General features: G+C 42.8%; 1 protein-coding gene across 4 annotated transcripts in view; it reads left to right on the top strand.

Moving 5' to 3' along the window:
• CLIP1 (CAP-Gly domain containing linker protein 1) overlaps positions 1–22,761 on the top strand; it is a 114,203-nt gene that overhangs the window by 30,683 nt on the left and 60,759 nt on the right. For all 4 annotated transcript variants that reach the window (XM_043901950.1, XM_043901951.1, XM_043901949.1 and 1 more), the window contains exons 2-8: positions 510–693; positions 3,841–4,412; positions 14,161–14,285; positions 15,501–15,723; positions 19,404–19,601; positions 20,433–20,536; positions 22,507–22,567. In XM_043901950.1, the coding sequence (XP_043757885.1) occupies positions 609–693; positions 3,841–4,412; positions 14,161–14,285; positions 15,501–15,723; positions 19,404–19,601; positions 20,433–20,536; positions 22,507–22,567 (1,368 nt within the window). In that variant the 5' untranslated portion in view covers positions 510–608. The remainder of the gene's footprint in view (positions 1–509; positions 694–3,840; positions 4,413–14,160; positions 14,286–15,500; positions 15,724–19,403; positions 19,602–20,432; positions 20,537–22,506; positions 22,568–22,761) is intronic.

Below are 22,761 nucleotides of genomic sequence, written 5' to 3'. Positions count from 1 at the left end.
AAGTCTGGTGGGCATTTTTCTGAACTTCTTTATGGGTTATGTGGTTTTTGGGCAGTGTACTGAACTGGTATTATTAGATGCTATAAAGAAAAGTGAGCATATTGCCAGCCTTAGCCTCTTGTCTTTAGGATAGTAAATTGCTTTTAAATCTATTTCAACAGCATCTTCATTTTTCTAAAAGACTTTTAAAAAATATTTTTGTTTGCTTAGGGATCTCTGGTTGTAGATTGTGAACTCCTAGTTTCAACATGTGGGATCTAGTTCCCTGACCAAGGATTGAACCCAAGCCACCCCCTGCTTTGAGAGCGTGGAATCTTAGCCACTGGACCACCAGGAAGTTCCAGCATCTTCAATCTTTTTGATATCTGGAGTTTTCTAGGTTTTTAGGTTCATTGTGGAGACATAAGGGAGAGTTTAGGTTGTGAAAGCGGCTTTCCATAATTGTTTCTATTTTCTTTCTCTAGATTCTAAACTCTTTTCCTGTTTATCTCTTTGCACATTTAACCCAGAGACTGACTTCACTATAGCATCACCCACAGTTGTATCAAGAACCGGGGAAAGATAGTGGCAACAGGCAACGGAGAGACAGCCCTGACACACAGAAGGCAATGAGTATGCTAAAACCAAGTGGGCTTAAGGCCCCCACCAAGATCCTGAAGCCTGGAAGCACAGCCTTGAAGACACCTGCTGCTGGTAATGCGTTACGTTTCTCTTTAAACAGCAAGTAAATTTTAATCCTATGTGAAGACTTCTATTTGAAACTCTTGATTTGACAAATCAAAATTTGAAAAATGTAAGAAGACAGTCTTACGGAACATCATATTCTTGAAAATACTTGAAAAAGTTTCAATTAAAAGGCATAGAATTTTATATCTAGAAGTCTTTTTAAAAAAATATCTATTTGTTTAGTTGTACTGGGTCTTAGTTGTGGCATGTGGGATCTAGTTCCCTGACCAGGAATTGAACCCCGTCCCCCTGCATTGGGAGCATGGAGTCTTAACCACTGGACCACCAGGGAAGTCCAAAATTTTCTATCTAGAAGTCTTATTCAATGAAGAGTCTATCTTAATTTCATTTCTTCAGTGTAAGGCAGCGGTCCCAACCTTTTTGGCACCAGGGACTGATTTCATGGAAGACAGTTTTTCTACACACTTGGCGGAGGGGTGGGTTTGGGGATGATTCAGTGCCTTACGTTTATTGTGTACTTTATTTCTAATCTAATGCTGCCACTGATCTGACAGGAGGCACTCATTTGTGGCCCAGAGGTTAGGGATCCCTGGTGCACCGGTGCTGAAATAGTTGTCAAGTTCACTTCAGTATTTGATCCTGACAGTGTTACAGTATTTCTTCAGTTTTCCTCCCCATGTATCTTCCTGAGCCCATCAGGACCTTTCTCCTCGGGGGTTAGGGATACGTAGAGAAAGCAAAGACTAGTCAGACTTAAAAGATACGATGACAGTCATTGACCCGAAATTGGCCACTGTCATCAGGGAGCAGGTACTACAGCGGCTCGAGTCTGGCTCATGAGGGAAGCCTTCAGCAGTTTATAGATGAACCCGTGCCTTTGATTATCTTTAACAACCTGTTCCTCCTCTGTTCTCCATCTCCTCCTCTACCGTTTCCACTTAATGATTTTTTTTTTATGAATTTCCACCCATAATGATCAGAGAGGCAGGAGGAGAGGGCATCTGATGCTTGCTTTTGTCATCTTTTTATGTGATTTATGCACTATTAAATATAAATCTTAGGTTTTCAGCCGTTCTAGACAGGTGCCCACCATAATCTATTCAGTCCAACATTGTTTCTTCAAGTTCTTTCATAAAGACTTGGGCTTCCTTGAGGAAAGGAATCTTTGTGTTTTTTTCCCCTCCTCCACTGCTATTTCCATCTACACACCTAGAAAATTTCCTGGCATGTAACAGGAGTTCAGTAAGTATTGACTGATTAGAGATGATGAGTTCTTTACATTGTATGTATCAGGATAAAACCTGGTTCTTTTCAGAGAGGCCATAAAAAGAAAGCTTTACTGATAAGGCAAAGGATTGTGAAGAAATGGACTTATTTCAGGGCTATTTAGCCTTGTGGAAATCAGTTCTAATTTTGGCGGAAATCAGTTCTAATTTTGGCATCCCCTTCTTCTCCTCAAAATCTTTCCTCTTTTAAGACCCCTTCAAATGCCAAACCTTCTGTGAAGCCATCCACTGTTATACTTAACCCCTGTTAGAATTGTCTTTTTCACTTTTAATATTTTTTGTGCACACCTTTTAGCATATAGAGTCCTTGAGTTCACGGATCATATGTGATTCAACTTGGTTTCCCCAGCCTTCCTTGGCACACATTAGAGATTAAAGTAGCTTATTAAGACTAAAACTTACATGCTTGAAAGGAAGTCATTGCCAAGGAATTCAAGACACTTTTATGAAGATGGTTTTTCAGAAATTCATGCTTGCTGCACTCTGAAGAATGATTGTTGATGTGCAAAGCTAGCACTAACTCTTAAAAAAAAAACAAACTAGCCCCTATCTTTGACAGATTATTATCTGTTCTATCTGAGAATACCCACTGTCTTCTAAAAAAAACAGCAATAAAAACCCTCCACAAACAGAAACGCCAGTCTCCTTTTCTGTGTAGGGTAAAGGGATGCTCAGATGCTCAGCACCCACTCTCAGCCAGCCAGGCCACTCTGCTCCCCAGGCTTTGTGTGATTCACTCCTGCTGATCAGACCTCAGACTAGATGTCACCTCCTCCAGGAGGCCTTCCCTGACTGTTCTACCCAAAGGCATTATTCTTCCACAGCACTTAGACCACCTGAAATGACTTGGTGTGTCTCTTAACTGTCTGCTTCTCTACCTCTAGACTCTGAGCTCTACAAAGGCACAGACTATACTGTCTTGCTTTGTCCCCAGTTAAGAACAGTGCCTGGGACTAGTTCTGGAGTGGTTGGAACTCAAAAAAGATGTATAACATGAATAAATACATTATTTCATTTAATTCTCATTTTGGGAAGAAAAAACCATCAAGATAACACTATTTTCCCCCTTTACAGATAAAAAAACTCAGGTCATGTAACATCCTAAGATCAGGATATGCCCGGTAAATGGCAGACATTAAGAATTCAGGCTCTGTTTGCCAGTTCACGCTAAATATTTAATCAGTGGTTGGTGGGTGGATGTATGAGTGTATTTCTAGTGGAAATACCACATTTCTGGCAAAATTTTAACTCTGTCTTTACCGTCGAGTAGAGTTTGCAAAGTCATCTTGCTTTCACAGGGAGTCTGGCTCTCTTTTCTTCCTTGCTGGAGCTTCCACCTCTGCTAACAAAAGAATAGTCTTGGAACAGTGATGGTGGGGACTCCAGCAACAAATCTCCTCCTGTGTCAAGTTAATTGAGAATCTCTGTTGTGACTGTTGGCCTAGTCCTGTCATTTCTAGGTGACCTCTCAAATCGGGGAATAGAGTCCATTTCAATGGGTCTGAGTTCACTAATGTTGTGCAGGATATGGGGAAGCAATGAAATCAGACCTATGTTACAAATTCTGGGAAAAGGACTACTTTTTTCCCCCTTGTTTTTGACTTCTTCCAATCTAAACTACAAATAAGGATTAAGTCTTACCAGCTCATTGAGTTTTGATAGCATTGAAAACAGTAGTGATGGATCAAATATTAATACTTTTTACCTCCTTGCTGAAAAAAAAGAAAGATAAACGGAGCATCTCTTGAAGTATTGTGGCTACTTCTGTTGCTTTTGACTCTTCTTTTCTCGTTTATTTTCCTTAACTTAGGAGTTGTCTGCTTAAGTATGAAACTGAATCTTTTCTGATCCTTTCTTCTGTTTGCAGTTGCCACTCCAATAGAAAAAACAATATCCAGTGAAAAAGCATCAAGCACTCCGTCCTCTGAGACACAAGAGGAGTTTGTGGATGACTTTCGAGTTGGGGAGCGAGTTTGGGTGAATGGGAATAAGCCTGGATTTATCCAGTTCCTGGGAGAAACCCAGTTTGCACCAGGCCAGTGGGCCGGGATCGTTTTGGATGAGCCCATAGGCAAGAACGATGGCTCAGTAGCAGGAGTTCGGTACTTCCAGTGTGAGCCTCTAAAGGGGATATTTACCCGACCTTCAAAGTTGACGAGGAAGGTGCAGGCAGAGGATGAAGCTGATGGCCCGAAGACGACTCACGCTTCCCGGGCGACTTCGCCTCTGTCCACTTCAGCAGTCAGCATGGCGTCCTCGTCCCCAGCCACCCCCTCAAATATTCCCCACAAATCATCCCAACCAACTGCAAAGGAACCTTCAGCTACATCTCAGATCAGCAACCTTACGAAAACCGCCAGCGAATCTATCTCCAACCTTTCAGAGGCCGGCTCAATCAAGAAAGGAGAGAGAGAACTCAAAATCGGAGACCGAGTATTGGTAAGTGTAGAAACCTTCCGAGGTCGTCGTGTTGACTTGAGAGATAATCACTGGCGAGGGGATGAAATACACAAGTGTGGGCTCAGAATCTGTTCTGTTCACTCATTTCTAGAGAAAATAATCAGGTTTTCTGGTTCCACTTGTGTGAATATGCAACAGATTAGAAACTGGCTATGTAGTTTGTACATAGGGTAAGCATAGGTTTGCAGTGATCAACCTAGTTTTGTCTTCCAGTTTAGCTAAAAGAATATTGAATTTTTAGCTTGTAAATATTAAGATAGCTTTATTTGACAAAACAAGCTGAGAGGTGGAGTGAGATGTTTTTTAACAAAGGGTTTTTTTTTCCTCTCTGGTTTTTAATTTTTGCTTTCGGAATAGTATGTGGATAAATATGAGATCCTGTCTCCTTGAGTGTCTTGGAAGACTCAGACATCACAGGATGTTATTTCAGAACTTCTGTGCCTTTTAAACTATCAGATTTAGGTCCAGTAAAAGGAAGGAGATGTACACTAGGTTCTGTTGTGCTAAAAAAGCAGGAAATACAATGTATATGGTCTATATGCTGTACATTTGAGAATCCCCGAATTTGACAGGATAATTGGTTTATTCTTTTTTTGTTTGTTTTACATAAGAGGCAGTATAGCACTGCTAAAAACACAAGGTGAGTCTAACTCTGCCTTTATGACCTGAGCAAGTTATTTAACTTCTTAGTTTTCTTGTTTGTGAAAACAGGGTTGAATAATAGTGCTAACCTCTAGCATTGTTGTGAGGGTTAAAGTAGATGTTGTTGTTCAGTTGCTAAATCATGTCTGACTCTTTGTGACCCCATGGACTGCAGCATGCCAGGCCTCCCAGTTCCTAATTATCTCCCAGCGTTTGCTCAAGTTCATGTCCGTTGAGTCAGTGATGCTATCCAAACATCTCATCATTAGATGATGCATATATAATTCTTAGCAGTCAGCACCCAAGAGATGGTAGCTCTTTTTCTCACTGAAAATTTAAAGCTTTACTCTTTTACTTTTTCAACACTTTTGTTAAGTTCACGGCATAACATTTGTCTGAAGCCTTTGACCCTGTGCTCTCTCAATATCCTTTATATCTGTTCAACTGCTTTAAAAAAAAAAAAAAGGAAAAGAAACATGGCTGTTAGTCTTTGAAGTATCCCATGCATTTCATTTAATGTTTTAGCAGTGGATCCTTTATTTTTTTTTTAATTAAAAAAATTTATTTTTGGCTGGGCTGCAACAACCTGTGGGATCTTAGTTCCCTGACCAGGGGTCGAACCTGGACCCTCAGCAGGGGAGCAGTCCTAACCGCTGGACCGCCAGGGAATCCTGTTTCAGCAGTGAATGGAGTAGCACCACAGAACTGATGAGAAAATAGGCCTTAAGAAGGATAGTCACTTGCCCAAGTTTGTACAACCTTAAGAGTGATGTTTCTGCAATTCAAGTTTAGGTGTTTTTACTCTAGAACCTGTTATGTAGAGTTGATGACTGATAGCGTAATTTTGAAATAGGCAGTTTTTGTGATTATATTGTCCTACAAATAAGGACATACAGTGCGTTGAAGGCAGGTTTTAGATTTAGAATTCAAGACTTCTGCTTCCCAGTCCTGTAGCATTCATGAGTAGCATTCTGTGAATTCACAAGTCCCCTCATACTTGTGGCAGCCCTTTATACCTGTTACCTTCAAAGAGTTCCTTCTGGATCTGTTAGTTTCAAGGTGAGTTATAATAGTCATGAGTTTTAGCAGTTGATGTTTCAGAGCATCATTTCAGCACATCAGTTTACCAAGGCTCAATCTGTAACTTGTTTGTTTGGCATATACTCACTTCTTTGGGGCTTCCCCTGGTGGCTCAGATGGTAGAGAATCTGCCTGCAATACTGGAGGCCCAGATTCAATCCCTGGGTCGGTAAGATCCCCTGGAGGGATGGCAACCCTCTCCAGTATTCTTGCCTGGAGAATCCCATGGACAGAGGAGCCCGGTAGGCTACAGTCCGTGGGGTCGCAGTCAGTCGACGCAGCTGAGTGACTAATGCGGTTACCGTTCACTTCTGTGCCAGCTCCGAGTTTGTCCCAGCTACAGTTTTGTTGCCCTGGAGGTTTTTTGATGCTTGTGTGTTTAGTTGATCAGTTGTGTCCAGCTCTCTGTGACCCCATGGACTGTAGCTCACCAGGCTCCTCTGTCCATGAAACTTTTCCAGGCGAGAATATTGGACTGGGTTGTGGTTTCCTTCTCCCGGGGATCTTCCCGACTCAGGGATCAAACCCAGGTCTCCTGCATTGCAGGCAAACTCTTTACCATCTGAGCCACCAGGGCAGCCCTGGGTTCCCCCTCTGCTGTTAGCAAAAGAGGATTTGGCTCCGAGTTTTCCAGATCCCCCTGCTCTAAAGAGTGGAGCGCCACGATCTGTATGTTTTTAATGTTAATTACGTGCTGAGCCCATGGGTAGGGGCAAATGAGAGTTGGGGCAGCTGGTCAAGGAGTCTGTCTCGAAAACTGGTCATGAGTAAGACTAGTCTGCTTCCAAGACCAGAGTCTTGGCTAAACTTTTTGATCGTAGTGCTCTATGAGTGTGACTCTTGCAATTAAATATTCTGCACTTTTATCAACCTCAGGTGGTTCTTCTTTTTTTTTTTTTTGGTTCCTATTAAATGTTTAAACAGTTACAAATAGATTTTATTTTTGTTTAAAAAAGTATTTATTCATTTGACTGCACCAATGCACCAAGTCTTAATTGTGGCATGTGGCATCTAGTTCCCTGAGCAGGGATCAAACTTGGGCCCCCTGCGTTAGGAATGTGGAGTCCTAGTCACTGGACCATCAGGGAAGTCCCTGTCTTTTGTTTTAAAAAGTAGATAAATAAATGCTGTGGGACACGCAGATGGCATTTCAGTTTTCTGCGTTGTCAGCCCCTCGGGGAGTCCCTCCCATTCTCGCTGCTCTGACATGTATCCATCACCTCCATCTTAATTTTAAGCTAATCCTCCGTTTTATTTAACTTGGATCTGTTTTGTTCCTTAAGCAGCTGTATGAAGGTGTAATTTATGCATCCAAACATTCAATGATTTTTCATAAATGTACACAGTTATGCAGTCTCTATAATCCAGTTTTAGAATATTTGCTTCCCCTGGAAAGTTCCTCCTGCCAGTCTGCAAGTCATTTTCCACTGCATCTCCAGCCCCAGGCAATCAATGATCCATTTTCTATCTCTGCACATTTGCCTTTCACAGATATTTCCTATTTTTGGTGTTCAGTCAGTTGTGCTGACTCTTTGTGACCCCCACGGACAGCAGCATGCAAGGCTTCCCTGTCCTTCACCATCTCCCAGAGCTTGCTCAGACTCAATGTCCATTGAGTTGGTGATGCCATCCGACCATCTCATCCCATGCCTTCTATCTTTCCCAGCATCATGGTCTTTTCTAATGAGTCAGCTCTTGGCTTCAGGTGACCAAAGTATTGGAGCTTCAGCATCAGTCCTTCTAATGAATATTCAGGATCGATTTCTTTTAGGATCGACTGGTTTGATCTCCTTGCAGTCCAAGGGACTCTCAAGTGTCTTCTCCCAGTTCAGAAGCATCAATTCTTTGGTGCTATACAGTCCATGGAATTCTCCAGGCCAAAAGTCCTGAAGTGGGTAGCTGTTCTCTTCTCCATGGGCTCTTCCCAACCCAGGGATTGAACCCAGGCCTCCCACATTGCAGACGGATTCTTTACCAGCTAAGCCACGAGGGAAGCCCAAGAATATTGGAGTGGGTAACCTATCCCTTCTCCAGTGGATCTTCCCGTCCCCGGAGTCGAACCAGGGTCTCTTGGATTGTAGGTGGATTCTTTACCAGCTGAGCTACCAGAGAATCCTATATTTCCTATAAATGCCCCCAAATCTTATGTAGTTTTGTAATGTCTGGTTTCTTTCACTCAGCAGAGTGTTTGAGGTTCATCATGTAGTTCATTGCTTTTTATGACTGATGATACTCCATTTTAGGGTTATACCACACCTTATTTATCTGCTCACCTGTTTAGTTTTAATTAATTAAAAATTTTATTGGGGTATAATTGCTTTCCAGTGTAGTGTTAGTTCCTGCTGCACAACAGCATGACTCAGCCGTGTGTATACATACATCCGCTCCCTCATGAGCCTCCATCCCGTCCCCGTCCCCGTGTTCCCTAATGGATGTCCCACTGCATTAAAATAAACATCTCAGTTCCTTCCAGGGACCTGCAGAGTCTGATGCTGTGGCCCCTGCCCACGCATCCAAGCTCAGCTCTCTCTGCTCGTCTCCTTTTTTACTCCATTCCAGCTACGCTGGCCTCCTTGCTGTCACCTCAGCACCCAGATTCATTCTCACTTTAGGGTTTGCTCTTTCTTCTGCTTGGAATGTTCTGCCCCCAGGTCTTTGCATGACCGATGTCTCAAAGTCCTTGAGCCTTGACTCAGACGTTACCTCGTTAAGGATCCTTTCCCCGTCACCCCAACTAAAGACCCTTCAAAAAAGGGTCTTAGACCCTTTGCTAAACCTCACCCTGCTGTGTGTTTTTCATAGCCCTCTATGTATTGAAAATGATCTCATTTATTTATTTGTTCATTGTCCAGTTCCCCAGACCAGAATTTAGGCTTTGTGAAAGTCTGGAAACTCTCTGTCTCATTCACTGCTTTATGCTCAGCACTTAGAACAATGCCTGGCACGCAGTAGGTACTCATAAAACTTTGTTAAAAGAATCAGAGGGTTGGGACTTCCCTGGAAGTCCAGTGGTTTGGACTCCATAGTTCCACTGCAAGGGGCATGGGTTTGATCCCTGGTTGGAGAACTAAGATCCCACATGTGGCCAAAAATTAGAAAAGAAAAAAAGAGTGTTTTAAATACTGTTGTCACATGACACCCTTAGAGGGCAGCAGTAACACTGTAAGGTATGACGGGAGATGCGGTTAGGACCCAAGGATAAAAACCTGGCCAGGCGGACCTTACCTGTCTTGTAGGAATTTGTCGCCATAGAGCTGCCCAAAGCTGGATTGTTCTCTAGTTGAGGTGACGTAAAATACTGACCGGTCATCTCACAGGTGATTAAGTGTTAAGTCAGGGCTAAATCTGTATTGGTAAATACCAATTAGCCATGTTTACCTTTTAAAATTAAGCTGCTTAAATTAACGACATGGCAGCTAAGCAGCCACCTCACAGAATTCTGTTGCTCAGAGAGCCCTGTGGAACAGTCCTGCATTGCCACTCATTGGACATTTTATAGCTTTATAAACTGAGGCACAGTGAGGTTAAATGGCTTGTTTGGGACTTGATGACTACATGGGAGGGTTGAGAGAGGATTCAAGGTTTTCCATTTCCATTCATTAGCCCTGCAGAATTTATTGGAGTTCTTATTTTTCCTAAGAGTTTTCAAGGAGGGTATTTGTCTCTGGTCTCACAGCATTTTGTAGAAACTTCAAGTGCTTATCACTTTTTGCTGGAATTGTTTGTTTGGATATCTCTCTGTCAGGGTCAACACTTCTTTTGGTTTATATTTGTATCCAAGGGCCCAGGCATGCAAGAAATATATGTTGAATGACTGAATGAGAATTTAAAAATCTGACATTTGCTAAAGCATGAGCACAGGTAGGTTTTCCTTTAGCCAAGTTTCTAGTTTGAGTTAAGAGGTATAGTTTGAATTAATTAGAGGTCCCCAGTAGTGACCTCTAATTTAGACTTAGGTTGACCAGTGTTAGGAGTCATATATGTGTGTACATGCAATATATATGACTCCTAACATGTGTCTGTGTGTATATATATGTGTATATATATATGACTCCTGACACACACACATATATATATTCCAAAAGTAAAGAGAATGAATGGTAGTTATTTGTGTTTGCCTATTTTTTCGTTTCAATGTTCTAAAATTTTTTTTTAAAATAATCTTGTTATCTACCCCTGAGACATAGATTTGAAAATTGTGGCTTATACTTAATGTAAATGCACATACTGTAATACTTTTGAGTTCTCTTCAACACATGAGAAATAAAACTTAGCTTTAGAAAATCATGTTTAGATGCTTAGAAAAGAAATTGTAAAATGATTAAGTGGAAGAGACAGTGATTTAGGACTTCATGTGACTTTCTGTCTCTGTTGAGGATATTTTGAATAATCACTGAGGATCTTTTATAGGGGAAAAGATAGCATTTCATCTGTCATATGAGTCAAGAATTCCAGGTTAGGGGAGAGGGAAAAGGATACGAAAACTGTCCATTCTAGGAACCGGTAATCATCCATTTGAAACAAACTTTGTGACATTCAGGGTAGACATATAGTCTGTTACCTGCATTTAGAGGAAACGTTGCTGATCTATTGTTTGTGGTAATTTGCTATAAAGCTTCTGCACTGAGTGAAGCGGTGGTTTGTCTGGAGAATTTGCTGGTTCGTTTAACAAGCCCACAGCCTGTCTGACGCCTCTTGGAAAAACAGTGGTCATGACAGTAACTTAGACTCACCCTCAAAGAATCCAGCACATTATCTGGAGAGACTGCCTCATCTTTAACTAATGTGCTGTGTTCTGCTCATGTGATGTTGGTTAGTCTGCTGCTTTGGAAGGTGTGGAATAAGAGGACCGATGAAACAGAGGCCAGTTCTATGCAGGTTGCTATTCATACATTCCATGGTTACCAAGAAGTGTGTTAAAAAGTCCGGTTTGCCAGATCTGGAACTAATACTCTCTTTAGCATGGACACACTGGCTGCTAATACATGTCAGACTCCTACCCTATCTGTCAGACACTGCACAAGGCAGTTTTATGTGGGTTATTTTATTTAATCCTCACAACAGTCCTATAATTATCTCCATGTTACCTATGAGGAAACTTAAGATTTAGAAGTTAAACGACTTGCCTCATCCGTAGACAGAGCCGGCATGTGAATCTATCCAGCTCGGAGCCCGTGCTCACCTAGCCTGTGTTAGCATAGCTCTTTCTCTGCTCACTTCTGAGCCATCAAATTCAACCTCAAGCCGCGGCATACCTTTTTCCTTTCATTGGTTTACGTGGGGAAGTGGCCTTCGCTGAGTAGTTCCCTACGGAGAAGTCTCCTTTCATTTCTTCAGCAAGCGTTTGCCGAGTGCTCCTCCGCTCTGCCGTGCGCTGTGGGTGGCAGCGCTGGACACAGCAGCCCCTGCGGGGAGTCTTCTCCAGCCTCCAGCTTCATCTTTCCTCAGGGACGCCTGTCGTGACACCAGACCCGCCCTCTGTCACCCTTCACGTTCCCTTCCTGCCTGCAGTACCTTCAACCATAACTGCTTTGGGTCCTCAAATCAGACTCACCAAGAGTTTCTTTTTCAGAGAAAAAGTATACACAGTGGCTTTGAGGCTTTAATATTTTTCATCCTCAACAAAGGTTAAATATAGCTGGGAAAAAAACGCGTGTCATCCCAAACTCTTAGGAAGCTGTGTTTGGAGAAAAACTGGAAACAAATAGCTTTGGTGTTAAAAAGCAAATTAGGGAATTCTCTGGTGGTCCAGTGGTTAGGACACTGTGCTTTCACTGCCAAGGGTCTGGGTTTGATCCCGCTGGTCAGGGAACTGAGATCCCACAAGTCATGGAGTGCAGCCAAAGAAAACTAATTTTTTTTTAAAAAAAGCAAATTAGTATTGATCTTAAGACATTAGGAAGGGGAGAGTAATAAACCCCAAGGAAGTAAGAGAAAGGAAGTAGTGAGATAAAGAATGAATTAAATAAAATAGAGAACATTAAAAACAAAAAGGAAAAACTGAAAAGCCGGTTCTTTGTGAAGGTTGATTAAATAGGTTATCTTCCCAAGATAATCTACATTTAACACAGTCCCACTGGACTCTTTTTTAATTAACCAAAATGACTTTTAAATTTATTAAATAGATAAACCTACATAACCTAAATGTCTCCCAGTTAAGGGCTGATTTAATAAACTGGAGTGAATCCATGCAGTGGAACAACATGCGACTGTAAACACAAGCAGGACGTTCTCTGTGTCTTGATGTGGAATAAAGCAAGGTGCGGGACAGCGCGTATAGTACACTGGCCTTAGTGTAAAAATGCGAATCAACATTTGCTTTTAGATCATGAAGAAATGCTGGCATGAAGAAATACTGTACATCAATAGCAGAGGTTACCTGTGGTGGGGAGAGGAGGCAGATAGGGACAGAAGTCTAGGAAGAGAGGCTCTTCTCTAAATACATACCTTTTAAAATATTATTTTTGGCTGCACCCAGAACATGTGGGACCGTAGTTCCCTGACCAGGGATTGAACCTGCGCCCCCTGCATTGGAAGGCAGTCTTAACTACTGGAACTCCAGGGAAGTCCTGATGTATACTTAACATTTGAAAGCGTTTGAACCGTGAGAATGCATCATCTATTCAAGAATTAATTTATTATAAAGAGTTACTTTTTTAATCAATAAGAAAAAAGGGAACATCCCAAACAAAAACTGAGTGAAGTCCGTATTGTGATACATCTGTATTGTGAAATACTAAACAGCTACCATAATATAGAAGGGAAAGTGAAATGTCAAAATGTCAACAGCAACTGTCCCTGGGTGTTGAGAATACACAAATAACATGTATTTTTTGTTTGTGATGTTCTCAGTGGCCTGCAGTGACTCACCATTTTTATAATTGGGGAATTTTTTTTTTTTTTAATTGAGAAAAAGGTGGCCAGGTTCCATCCCCAGTTGGGGAATTAAGATCCTGCAAGCCATGAGGCTCAGCCAAAATTAAAAAGAAAAAAAGAAGCTTAATTAAAAGTAAGAAAGATCAATATTCTGAAGAAGAGTAGTAAGGAAAACCATCATTAGCAAATATGATACTGGTTGTGAAGTAGCAGTAATTAAAATGCTATGGCAGTAAAAAAAACATACAAAACGTAAAATGCTATGGCAGTAGCACAGATACTGAATTTCTGAAACTGTAAAAAGACTCAGATCTATTCTCTCTCTTACATGAGAGAGAATGTGATAAAAATGAGTATCTGAAACAAAAATAGTGGCAAAGGAAGGATTAGTAAATGGTGATGGGATAATGTTTGCATGTTATATCACCAGCAGCTGGGACAAAGAGACATTTAAAAAAATTCAAAGCTTTGACCAGTTCATGTAAAATAAAATGTGAAGAACTGTTATTTTATTTTATTTTATTTTTAAGAACTGTCATTTTAATAGTTGTGAAGCAATGAAGAGCCTCACAGTAGAAAATATCAATATTTTAAGTATTTTGAAGAATTTATATTTCATGTGTGTGGATGTATGAATATTTGCCCTTAATATGTATATGTTATTGCTTTACATGGGTAATGATGTAAAGGAAGTTTGAGAAAATGAACACAGCCATTGTTACAGTGGATTATACACAAATTTTGTTTTTCTTTTAGTAATGTAAGGGTTTTATTTTTTTTTAGCAGATATTTATTTTGAAGCAGGAAACTCCCTCTGGAGTAACAATAATTATTACTATTGGCATGAAGTAATAGTAATAATAGTAATTATTCCCTTTTTCTAAAGAATTCATTATTGGACAATTTCATTATTGGACTATACCAGGTATCAGATCACTCTAGCAACCGAAGTCACCCAGGTCACCTTTGCTGACCTTTGAAGAGAACTCTTTAAACAGTTGGAGAGGAGGTGAAGAGAAGAGCTGCCTACAGCAATGATGGAACACAGTATTAACGACTGGCTCTAAGTGCAAAGGATTCAGCTGTGGGATTTTGTTCACCTCTTCCTTTTACTGTTCTCTGCTTCCAGGTTGGTGGCACGAAGGCTGGTGTAGTCCGGTTTTTTGGGGAGACAGACTTTGCCAAGGGGGAGTGGTGTGGCGTGGAGTTGGATGAGCCTCTCGGGAAGAACGATGGGGCTGTTGCTGGAACAAGGTGCGTTTGCTGTTGGAATTTCCTCTCCCTCCTGCACGTAAAGATGCTCAAGCCAGCCCCACCCAGTGTGTGCAATAAAATGGACATGAGCGTTTTGAAGAGCTGCACTTGTATTTCCTAAGACTCATCTACTGATTTTCCCCTCCGCTAGGATTAGTCGTTCTCTCTTAGATGGTCTCTCTGTCTTTTTTTTCCCCACCTTGTTCTGTTTTTAAAAATTTCGTGTGTGCTAGTGTGCTTTTAAAGAAAACAATTACTTACTTATTTTTTAAATTTTTGGCCGCACCCTGCAGCACATGGGATCTGTGGCATGTGGGATCTTAGTTCCTCGACCAGGGATCAAATTCACACTCCCTCTATTGGAAGAAGGAGTCTTAACCGTTGGACCACCGGAGAAGTCCCCTGACTCTGTTTAGTGATATGTGCAGTGCATCTGAGTAGATTCTGAACAAGCGTTGGGTTTATGTATCTGTTTGTTTTTGTTTTAGAGCAGTTTTCAGTTCACAGAAGAATTGAGAGGAAGATGCAGATAGCCCTTCTGACCTCCTGCCCCAACTTGTGCACAGGCCTCCCCTCATTGTCAATATCCAGAGGGATGCATTTATTACAGCTGATGATTTTAAGTATATAGGTGCTGTGCACCAAATACAGTAATAATGCCTTGAGATTTTAAAAAATCTCTTAGTGCTGCAATGATTATGAAGCCATCACGTTCATATTCTTGATGTTAAGATGTTAAAATTCGCTAGTCATAACGTCTCCAAGTGTCAGTCTGATAACTGACTAACCAGCTGATACTTCTCCACCTTTACTTGAGTGAATCCGCCAGCTAGGTGCTTGTTTGATTTCTTTTTCCCTTTGTTTAGCAAGGTTTTATTAAGTGGGATCACTGGGCTGCTGAGCTCTTCTGCTGTGTGTTTATCAGATAGTAGAAATGACTTCCTCTTTACATAGAATCTTAGCAACAGACAAGTGAGTCCGTCTCTGCGTATCACACTGTTGTTTCCTCATGTGTCTTTGAAGACATTACTGAAGTTATTTATCAGCCTGCACATCCAGTGAACACTGCAGGCTGGGTGCAGCACCCCAGCCGGTTGGTAGAATTCACAGCAAGCCAGTCACAGGTTTGAGTCAGGAGAGCCTTTTGGTTACAAGTTTTTCTTTCTTGTCATTAAGCCGCTTTTTGTTCCTGTCCTTAATTGTTGTCCCCTCAAGGTATTTTCAGTGTCAACCCAAATACGGCCTGTTTGCTCCGGTCCACAAAGTCACCAAGATTGGCTTCCCCTCCACCACGCCAGCCAAAGCCAAGGCCTCGGCGGTGAGGCGAGCAATGGCGACCACGCCCGCCGGCGTGAAGCGCAGCCCGTCCGCCTCCTCTCTCAGCTCCATGAGCTCCGTGGCCTCTTCCGTGAGCAGCAAGCCCAGCCGGACAGGACTGGTGAGCCTCCCTTCCTGTCTTTCTCTGCATTCCAGGCATGTCAGGTGCCCCCCACCCACATCAGCACGCCTGCTTTGCTTTAGGAAAGGTTACACCTCCCCTCGCTGTAGCTTGTGAATGTCCTTACACATTTCGCAGCAAAAGAGAACCCAAACCTCTAGCACAAGTACAAGTTTGAAATAAAGAATTTTGAACAGCTCCTTTCAGACTCCTAAGACTGGGAGATACCACAGTGCCTGGTGAATCGATAGTAACGACTCCCTAGTCTAACGTATGAGATGATTGATTATTCTGATATTATTTTGGCATCCGGAAGACAGGAAAATTGGAGGGATCCCTTTCCCCAAGGACCTGGCTGTCTTTCTCTTTGTTGTCAGACTAGAACTAAAAGTATTTTGAGAAAAGGCATGTTCTTAGAATTTTCATGTTGTGTTCATGCAGTGTCACCCACTGAAAGCAGTTCAGTGGGTGTGGAGTGTTCCTGCCTCAGGCCCGAGGATGCAGAGAAGAACGTAGGCAACTGGAAAAGATGCCTGAAAGGCCCTGTTTTGTGTTGTCACCTCTCTCCATCTCCCCTTCCCACTCCCTCTCCCTTTCTCCCCCTTTCCTGCTTTGATCAGTAAGATAAAATCATCAGAATCAAAATAGGCAGCATCTTGTTCTGTTTGTTAACATCATGCTTTCTTAGGGCCAAAGCAGTGACTTTTTGGATTTGCTTCCCCACCCCCACCCCCTGCCCTTTAGTTTGTTTGCTTGAAGTGAGGCAGATACTGTTCAAATTTGACATGACTGTGTGAGATTACACTCCAGACTGGATTCTGCGTCTCTGGTTCATGACAATGAACTGCAGACAGGAATTAGAATGTGAAATGTTGCGATCGGGGAGTAAGGCTGCTGGCCCCTGATCTCGCTTGGCCTTCTTTCTGTTGACACTGGGCAGGGACGGGACCTTCGGGGGCATCTTTCTTTATGGCAGGGGCTACCCTCCTCTGCAGCCATTGGACTTCTTCCCCTTACGTTCAGGTGACACAGGTACCTGCTTGGACTCTGTCATTCTGCTCATATAAAAGCCTGCATCTTCAGCGTGTAAATTACAAGTGAACTTGATAAGAAAAGCTTGACAAGAACTCTTAGAATGTCTGAGTGAAATGGAGGTGAAGAAAACCCTCTATTTGGATGAAGTCTTGTTCAGAGTCAGTCAGCCAGCTCTAATGTGGACATCGAGTTTACGTTTCAGGACATGAGTTTACATTCTCAGGACTAATTCAGGAGCAATTCTGTGGACATGTCTACTCTGGATTCCAAATTCTTACTTTTTTTTTTTTGGAGAAATTTTTATTATGTTACAATTGTGTCCATTTCTTTGGAGATTCCCCAAGCCCTTCCTATCCTCCCAACCTCTCCTCTTATTTTTTAGACCAGTTCTGATTCCTCTTTGAAGAAAACTAGCAAAAGAGAAATGAGTCTCATTGCCTTTTAAAGCAGCTTATTTTTGTATCTCTTTATATTGAGTGGTTATAGTTTCTAAACCAGAAATCACCATAAATGAATATGTGAAAAACAGGATAATCAAATGCATGATTTCCTAAAAATACAGCTCGACAATATGATCCATTGTACATATATAAAAAAAGCTGAAAGATTGAATGCAAAATGATCTTCTGACAGTATTTAGCACAGTTCCACAGAACCTTTAGAGTCTCTGTTATTTTTTCACAGTGCCCATAGGCCAAAAAAAATAGCTAACAGTTCTGTTTATTAAGTATTTCAGTCCAAACAGCTTAATATTTATGTCCTCACGGTTTAGTAACTATTCAAAAAAAAAATGATACTCATTAGCTGAAAGCAAAAATAGTATTTGTAATTCATTCTTAAATAACCACAATGAGTTACTATTAGGTTGCTCCTTGTGGGCATTGCACATCCTTTGAAACCTTGGACTCGTAGTGAACATTGCTACCCTCATTTTCTGTGCTACATTGATTTGGGCTTTTTGTCCTGGCAGTGGCCAAAACCAAGCTTTGGAGAGATGTGCCTGAAAGGATTGTAATATCATTGTAAATACAATCCAAGGTTGAAGCTGAATTGCCTCCAGCTAGTAGTTTGCATAATGTCCAACAGGTGTCACTGTTCCCCTGCGAGTTAGCTGTAGCACCCTGGGGTGTGTCTCCCTGCAGGGTTTGGGAAGCTCAGATTTAGTGTATTCGGGAAGAAATGTTGGCTAAGACTCCATGCTCCCAATGCAAGGGGCCCGGGGTTCGATCCCTGGTTGGGGAACTAGATCCCATATGCCACAACTGAGGGTTGAAATGCCACGCTAAAGATTCCACGTGCTGAAACAAATGAAGATCCTGCATGCCGCAATGAAGGCCTGACACGCGCAAATAAATAATTCTTTTTTTTTTTAAAGGGAGGAAATATTAGTACGAGAAAGTATAACCACATAGTGAAACTGGAAAGTCAACGTCAGGTGGTTAAAAGAGAGAACAGGAAATCCCCCTCCCCCTCATATGTTTAAGTAATTCAAGAAATTTCTCTCAGTAGAAACAGTGGCCTCAAGCCAGAGATCGCTCGGTAAAGGGCCTCGGACAAACGCTGGCCAAGGGTTTGCAGCCTCTTCTGGAGCCCCTCCCAGCCCCCCAGAGCCCAGCCTGGAAGAGTGTTATTCAGCTTGTCCAAATGACCTCTGAACTCTTTAACAGAAGGTTTTGTTCTCTGTGTTTTCACATGACAATTAGGCACCTTGAGGAGGTGTCTGCTGTGTGAAACAGCAGAGATGAGAGCAGAAAGAGGTTTTCTCCACGCCTCCCCGCCCCCCCCCTGCTGTCTCTCATTCAACTCCTGCTCTCCTCCCCCTTCCCCCTCTCATGCACTCTTTTTCTCTCTCCTTCCTCCCCCTACTTCTCTTTCTCCGTGAACTTCTCCTATCCCCCTTTTCTACCCCCCGCCCCGCCCCGTGCCCTTTTTTCCTTTCTCTTGTGTGTGTACTTGCACACTCACCCATTCACACATGCTTTGAAGGCACAACACAAGTTTCCTTTTCATCTCATCCTTGTAAATCTTTCTGGGGACTGGAAATCAGGTCCTCAGAGCTGGATCCCTGGGTGAAATCACCTCTGCCTTTTGTTCTAGAAGAAAAGTGAAGAAAATCTCACAAAGTCCCAAGTGTGTAAACTATGTAATCAGTTGAAGGAAGGTTTGTGATTCCATGGGTGACATCGTGGTCACTTAATGGTGTGTAGAAGCTCAAGAAGTTGAAAAAAGTCTCATCCTAAAGTCTAAGGAACAGAAGATTGGCCAAACTGTCTTAATGAGAAGATAACTATTCATGAAGTCCAGGCAGAAATGGAGTCTTGAGAAGCTTGTGACCTGGGTCCTGAGAGATTTTTTCCACCCAGCCCCCTCAGCCCAGCTCAGGGCACCTTTGATTTTGAGCCGCAAACATCTTTTTGGTTTTTCTGTGGCCTCTTTACATTGGTGGGCTCTTTGTGACACTGACAGGCCCGAGGCACGTGCCGTCTTGTTTCCACGATGGAAAACCTTTCCTAAGCCTGGGCAAGCCTGTGAGCCAGGGGCAGCGCTTTTACTTTGCCGAGGAGACGCCTGTGCTGCATGCACCGCCCCTTCCCTGCATCCCTCAAAGCATCGTCGCCCTTCACATCTTTAACTTTCCTTTGCAGTTGACTGAAACCTCCTCCCGTTATGCCAGGAAGATCTCCGGCACCACCGCCCTCCAGGAGGCCCTGAAGGAGAAGCAGCAGCATATTGAGCAGCTGCTGGCCGAACGGGATCTAGAGAGGGCGGAGGTGGCCAAGGCCACGAGCCACGTGGGGGAGATAGAGCAGGAGCTCGCCCTGGCCCGGGACGGACATGACCAGGTAAAGTCTGGCCCTGACCTTGTGGCGGAGATGGTGACGGGTTCTAGGCTGATCTTATCGTGGAGTCGGTGACGGTTTCTAAATTGAGGGAGGAGGCTGGGCAGCATACCTGGTGCTTGGAGCCAGGGAGCTGATCTCGAGCTTGCTGAAATGAGCATAGATGTCTTTCCTGGGCTTGTTTGAAAGCTGTGCCCTGGGTACCAGTTTGCATCATCATAAAGATGAAGTTCTGTTCTTCTTGAGTCTGCTGTGCTCTTTGGTCTTTACATCCAGGTCTCTTGGCCTGTCTGTTGTCAGATGAGCTTATACACTAGGACCTTAGTAGTGGTTACAACTCCTGTTTTGTAGGTTATGCTTTGTATGAGTTTCAGCTTCAAGAAAGATGAGAGTGGAGACTTCCCTGGTGGCCCAGTTGTTAAGACCTCGCCTTCCAATGCAGGGGGTACAGGTTCAATCCTTTGTTGGGGAGCTAAGATCCTACTTGTGACCGAAAAACAAAAACAAAAAAACACCAAAACATAAAACCAATAAAACCAGTATTTTAACAAATTCAGTAAAGACTTTAAAAATGGTCCACCTTAAAAAATCTTTTAAAAAGAGATGAGAGTTGTTTTAGCATTACCCCCATTTGCTTTAATGGTGTGGTTTTTCATCATCCGGCTCCCAGAAGTGCTGCCGAGAATAACCTGTTATAAGAGATCATAGAAAGCACTTTAACGTGACAAGGTTTTTGACTGATGCTGACCCACAGTTGTACCACTTAGCTGTAGCTCTTTGGAGGCATGTCTGGGTCAGGAGGAGGCCACTCACTAACATGCTTGCCTTTCCCAGCACGTCCTGGAATTGGAGGCCAAGATGGACCAGCTGCGAACGATGGTGGAAGCTGCTGACAGGGAGAAGATGGAACTTCTCAACCAACTTGAAGAGGAGAAAAGGTGATCCCAAAACCTGCTCTCCTTTTTAAACCATCTTAGGAAGAGCTTTCCCATCCACAGCCTTGTTGGTGTCAAACCCTGAGAACCAGAGGACTGACTGTGTATTCAGTGGAGATAGGATTCCCCATACTGTGTGAGGAAGGTTTGCTTTGACTTGGCTTTCTTGACAAGTTTGGAACCAGATAAATGTGCCCTGATTCATTGAACAGCTTTTTATTGAGCACCTACTGTGTGCCAGACATCCTCTAGAGGATGGCCTGAGTCAGTTAATTCAAACCCAGTTTCCACCTGAGGCATTCCTGGAGAGGGGATTTTTTTTTTCCTGGGCCCAGTTACCTGGTCTTTATGAAACATTGTCCAAGTATCTGATGAAATTATGTGTGTTGGGGAACGGGGTAGTAACAGAGGGGCCTTCACCTCGAGAAACTCACTGCCTTTATAGGAAATTAGAACTCTTAGCTAGAGAACTATCCAGGGCAGGATGAAATCCAGTGCTCAACTGTGTGAGACAAAGAAAGCAAGCTTGCTTCTCATAGAAGGTCTTTTGAGGCCATGAGCAAATGAGATCTCCGGGAAAGGTGTGTGCATGGAATCGGTTGACTGTCTCTGGGTTATGGGACGTTTGTCCTCAGTTGCACTTAATGCCATCTGCTGTCAGTTCGGATCACAGTGATGTAACTCAGGGGTCTCTAGGATGACCAAGTGCTCAGGAAGGTCACAAACACTGGCTGTGGTGGGAGGTACGGGGTGGCGGGGTGGGTCATACATTCAGTGCTTCACTGAGGAGATGACTGGCCACTGGGGAGACGAGCACTACAACAGGAAGTTCTCCTTGAATCTCATTCATAAAAACGGCTACAAGTGAACAAGACACACTGACAGACCCTTCCAGGCCCTCCTGAAGGCCAAGGCCCCTGTACCACTTGCTTGGGTTTTTAAACCAGCTCTTGCTGAGCTGACTTCTGGACAGTAGAAATGTTCCCCCAGCTCTTCAGTAAGCTTGAGGGCATCAACCTACGATTATGTTTCTGATTCAACAGAGTAGAATTTTTTTATTCTAAACTTTGTTAGAAATGCTAGTGAATTTTTTTTTTTTTTTTTTGCACGTAGTTTATGGACTTTGTCCTTCTTTTCACAATCCATAGGGTTGCAAAGAGTTAATCATGTCTGAAGCGACTTAGCATGATGATGGACTTTGTCCTCCTTTTCTTCCTTCTCCTATACCCAATTTTGTAAAAATTCAGTGTGGGTGTTACCCAGGTTTTGTAAATCTTCCTAATACCGTATTTCATTGACTTTGTGATGGCATTGATCAAAACCCAAAGCCCTTATCAGAGATTTTTATGATGTGAGTTGGGGGGGGAAGCTTGCATTTTTAGAAGCAAGAAATAGAATCCTTGATCGCCTCTCTCCCAAATTATTCCAAGCCTTTTTCTCCCAGCCTTGGAACAGGTACTCATGTTGTCCTGGGAATCTCTGCATGGGTAGCCTGCTGACCTCACCCTGGAATATCTGATGTGGGTGGTATAAAGACAGATTTGTTTTCTGTGCTAGTTTCCCCGCTATGTTCTATTACTGGGAAGTAGATATTATAGACTTCCCTTCTCATACCTGTCTGTATGGTGATCAGACCTTTTCCCTCCAGGTTGATCTTGTCTTGATTAGATCCATTTCTGGTGGTTGTGACCTGGCGAACCAGTTGATTTTCTCAACTCTTCACTTTCTGGGATCCATACCTGGTTAAAACTTTGGCGTTTCCTAAGTGGAGAAGAGCTCTTCACTTTGTGGATTTATAAACCAGAGGCTTTAAAATGCATTTCTTCATTTTCTACGTCGCTAAGGCATTTCTTTCCATCGTCATCTGCTAAATTCATGAGGACATTGATTTTATATATATATAATTTGGGGAATAAGGCAGAGGTGTTCCTTAGTTACTTCCTTAAGTATTTTGTTTTGATTTTATTCCACAGGAAGGTTGAGGACCTTCAGTTCCGGGTTGAAGAAGAATCGATTACTAAGGGCGATCTTGAGGTAAAACCCCACCAGCCATCTAAAGCTTCTGCGGGTGCGGTATTCAGAAATATGGATAACACCACTGTGGCCAGAACAGGCAGCAGAGGGGGTGGCAGGAATCCCCGCCTCTGGGCTGTGGGCTATGGCTGAGGGGCTGCCTGCCCTCCAGCCTGTCACTATGCATCTCAACTCTGGTAGCTGGGTAAAATTTT

The sequence above is a fragment of the Cervus elaphus genome, chromosome 5 (genome assembly GCF_910594005.1).
Source record: "Cervus elaphus chromosome 5, mCerEla1.1, whole genome shotgun sequence".
NCBI classification, from domain to species: Eukaryota; Metazoa; Chordata; class Mammalia; order Artiodactyla; family Cervidae; genus Cervus; species Cervus elaphus.
The sequence above is the reverse complement of the archived record's forward strand: the minus strand, read 5'-3'. Positions and strand labels throughout refer to the sequence as shown.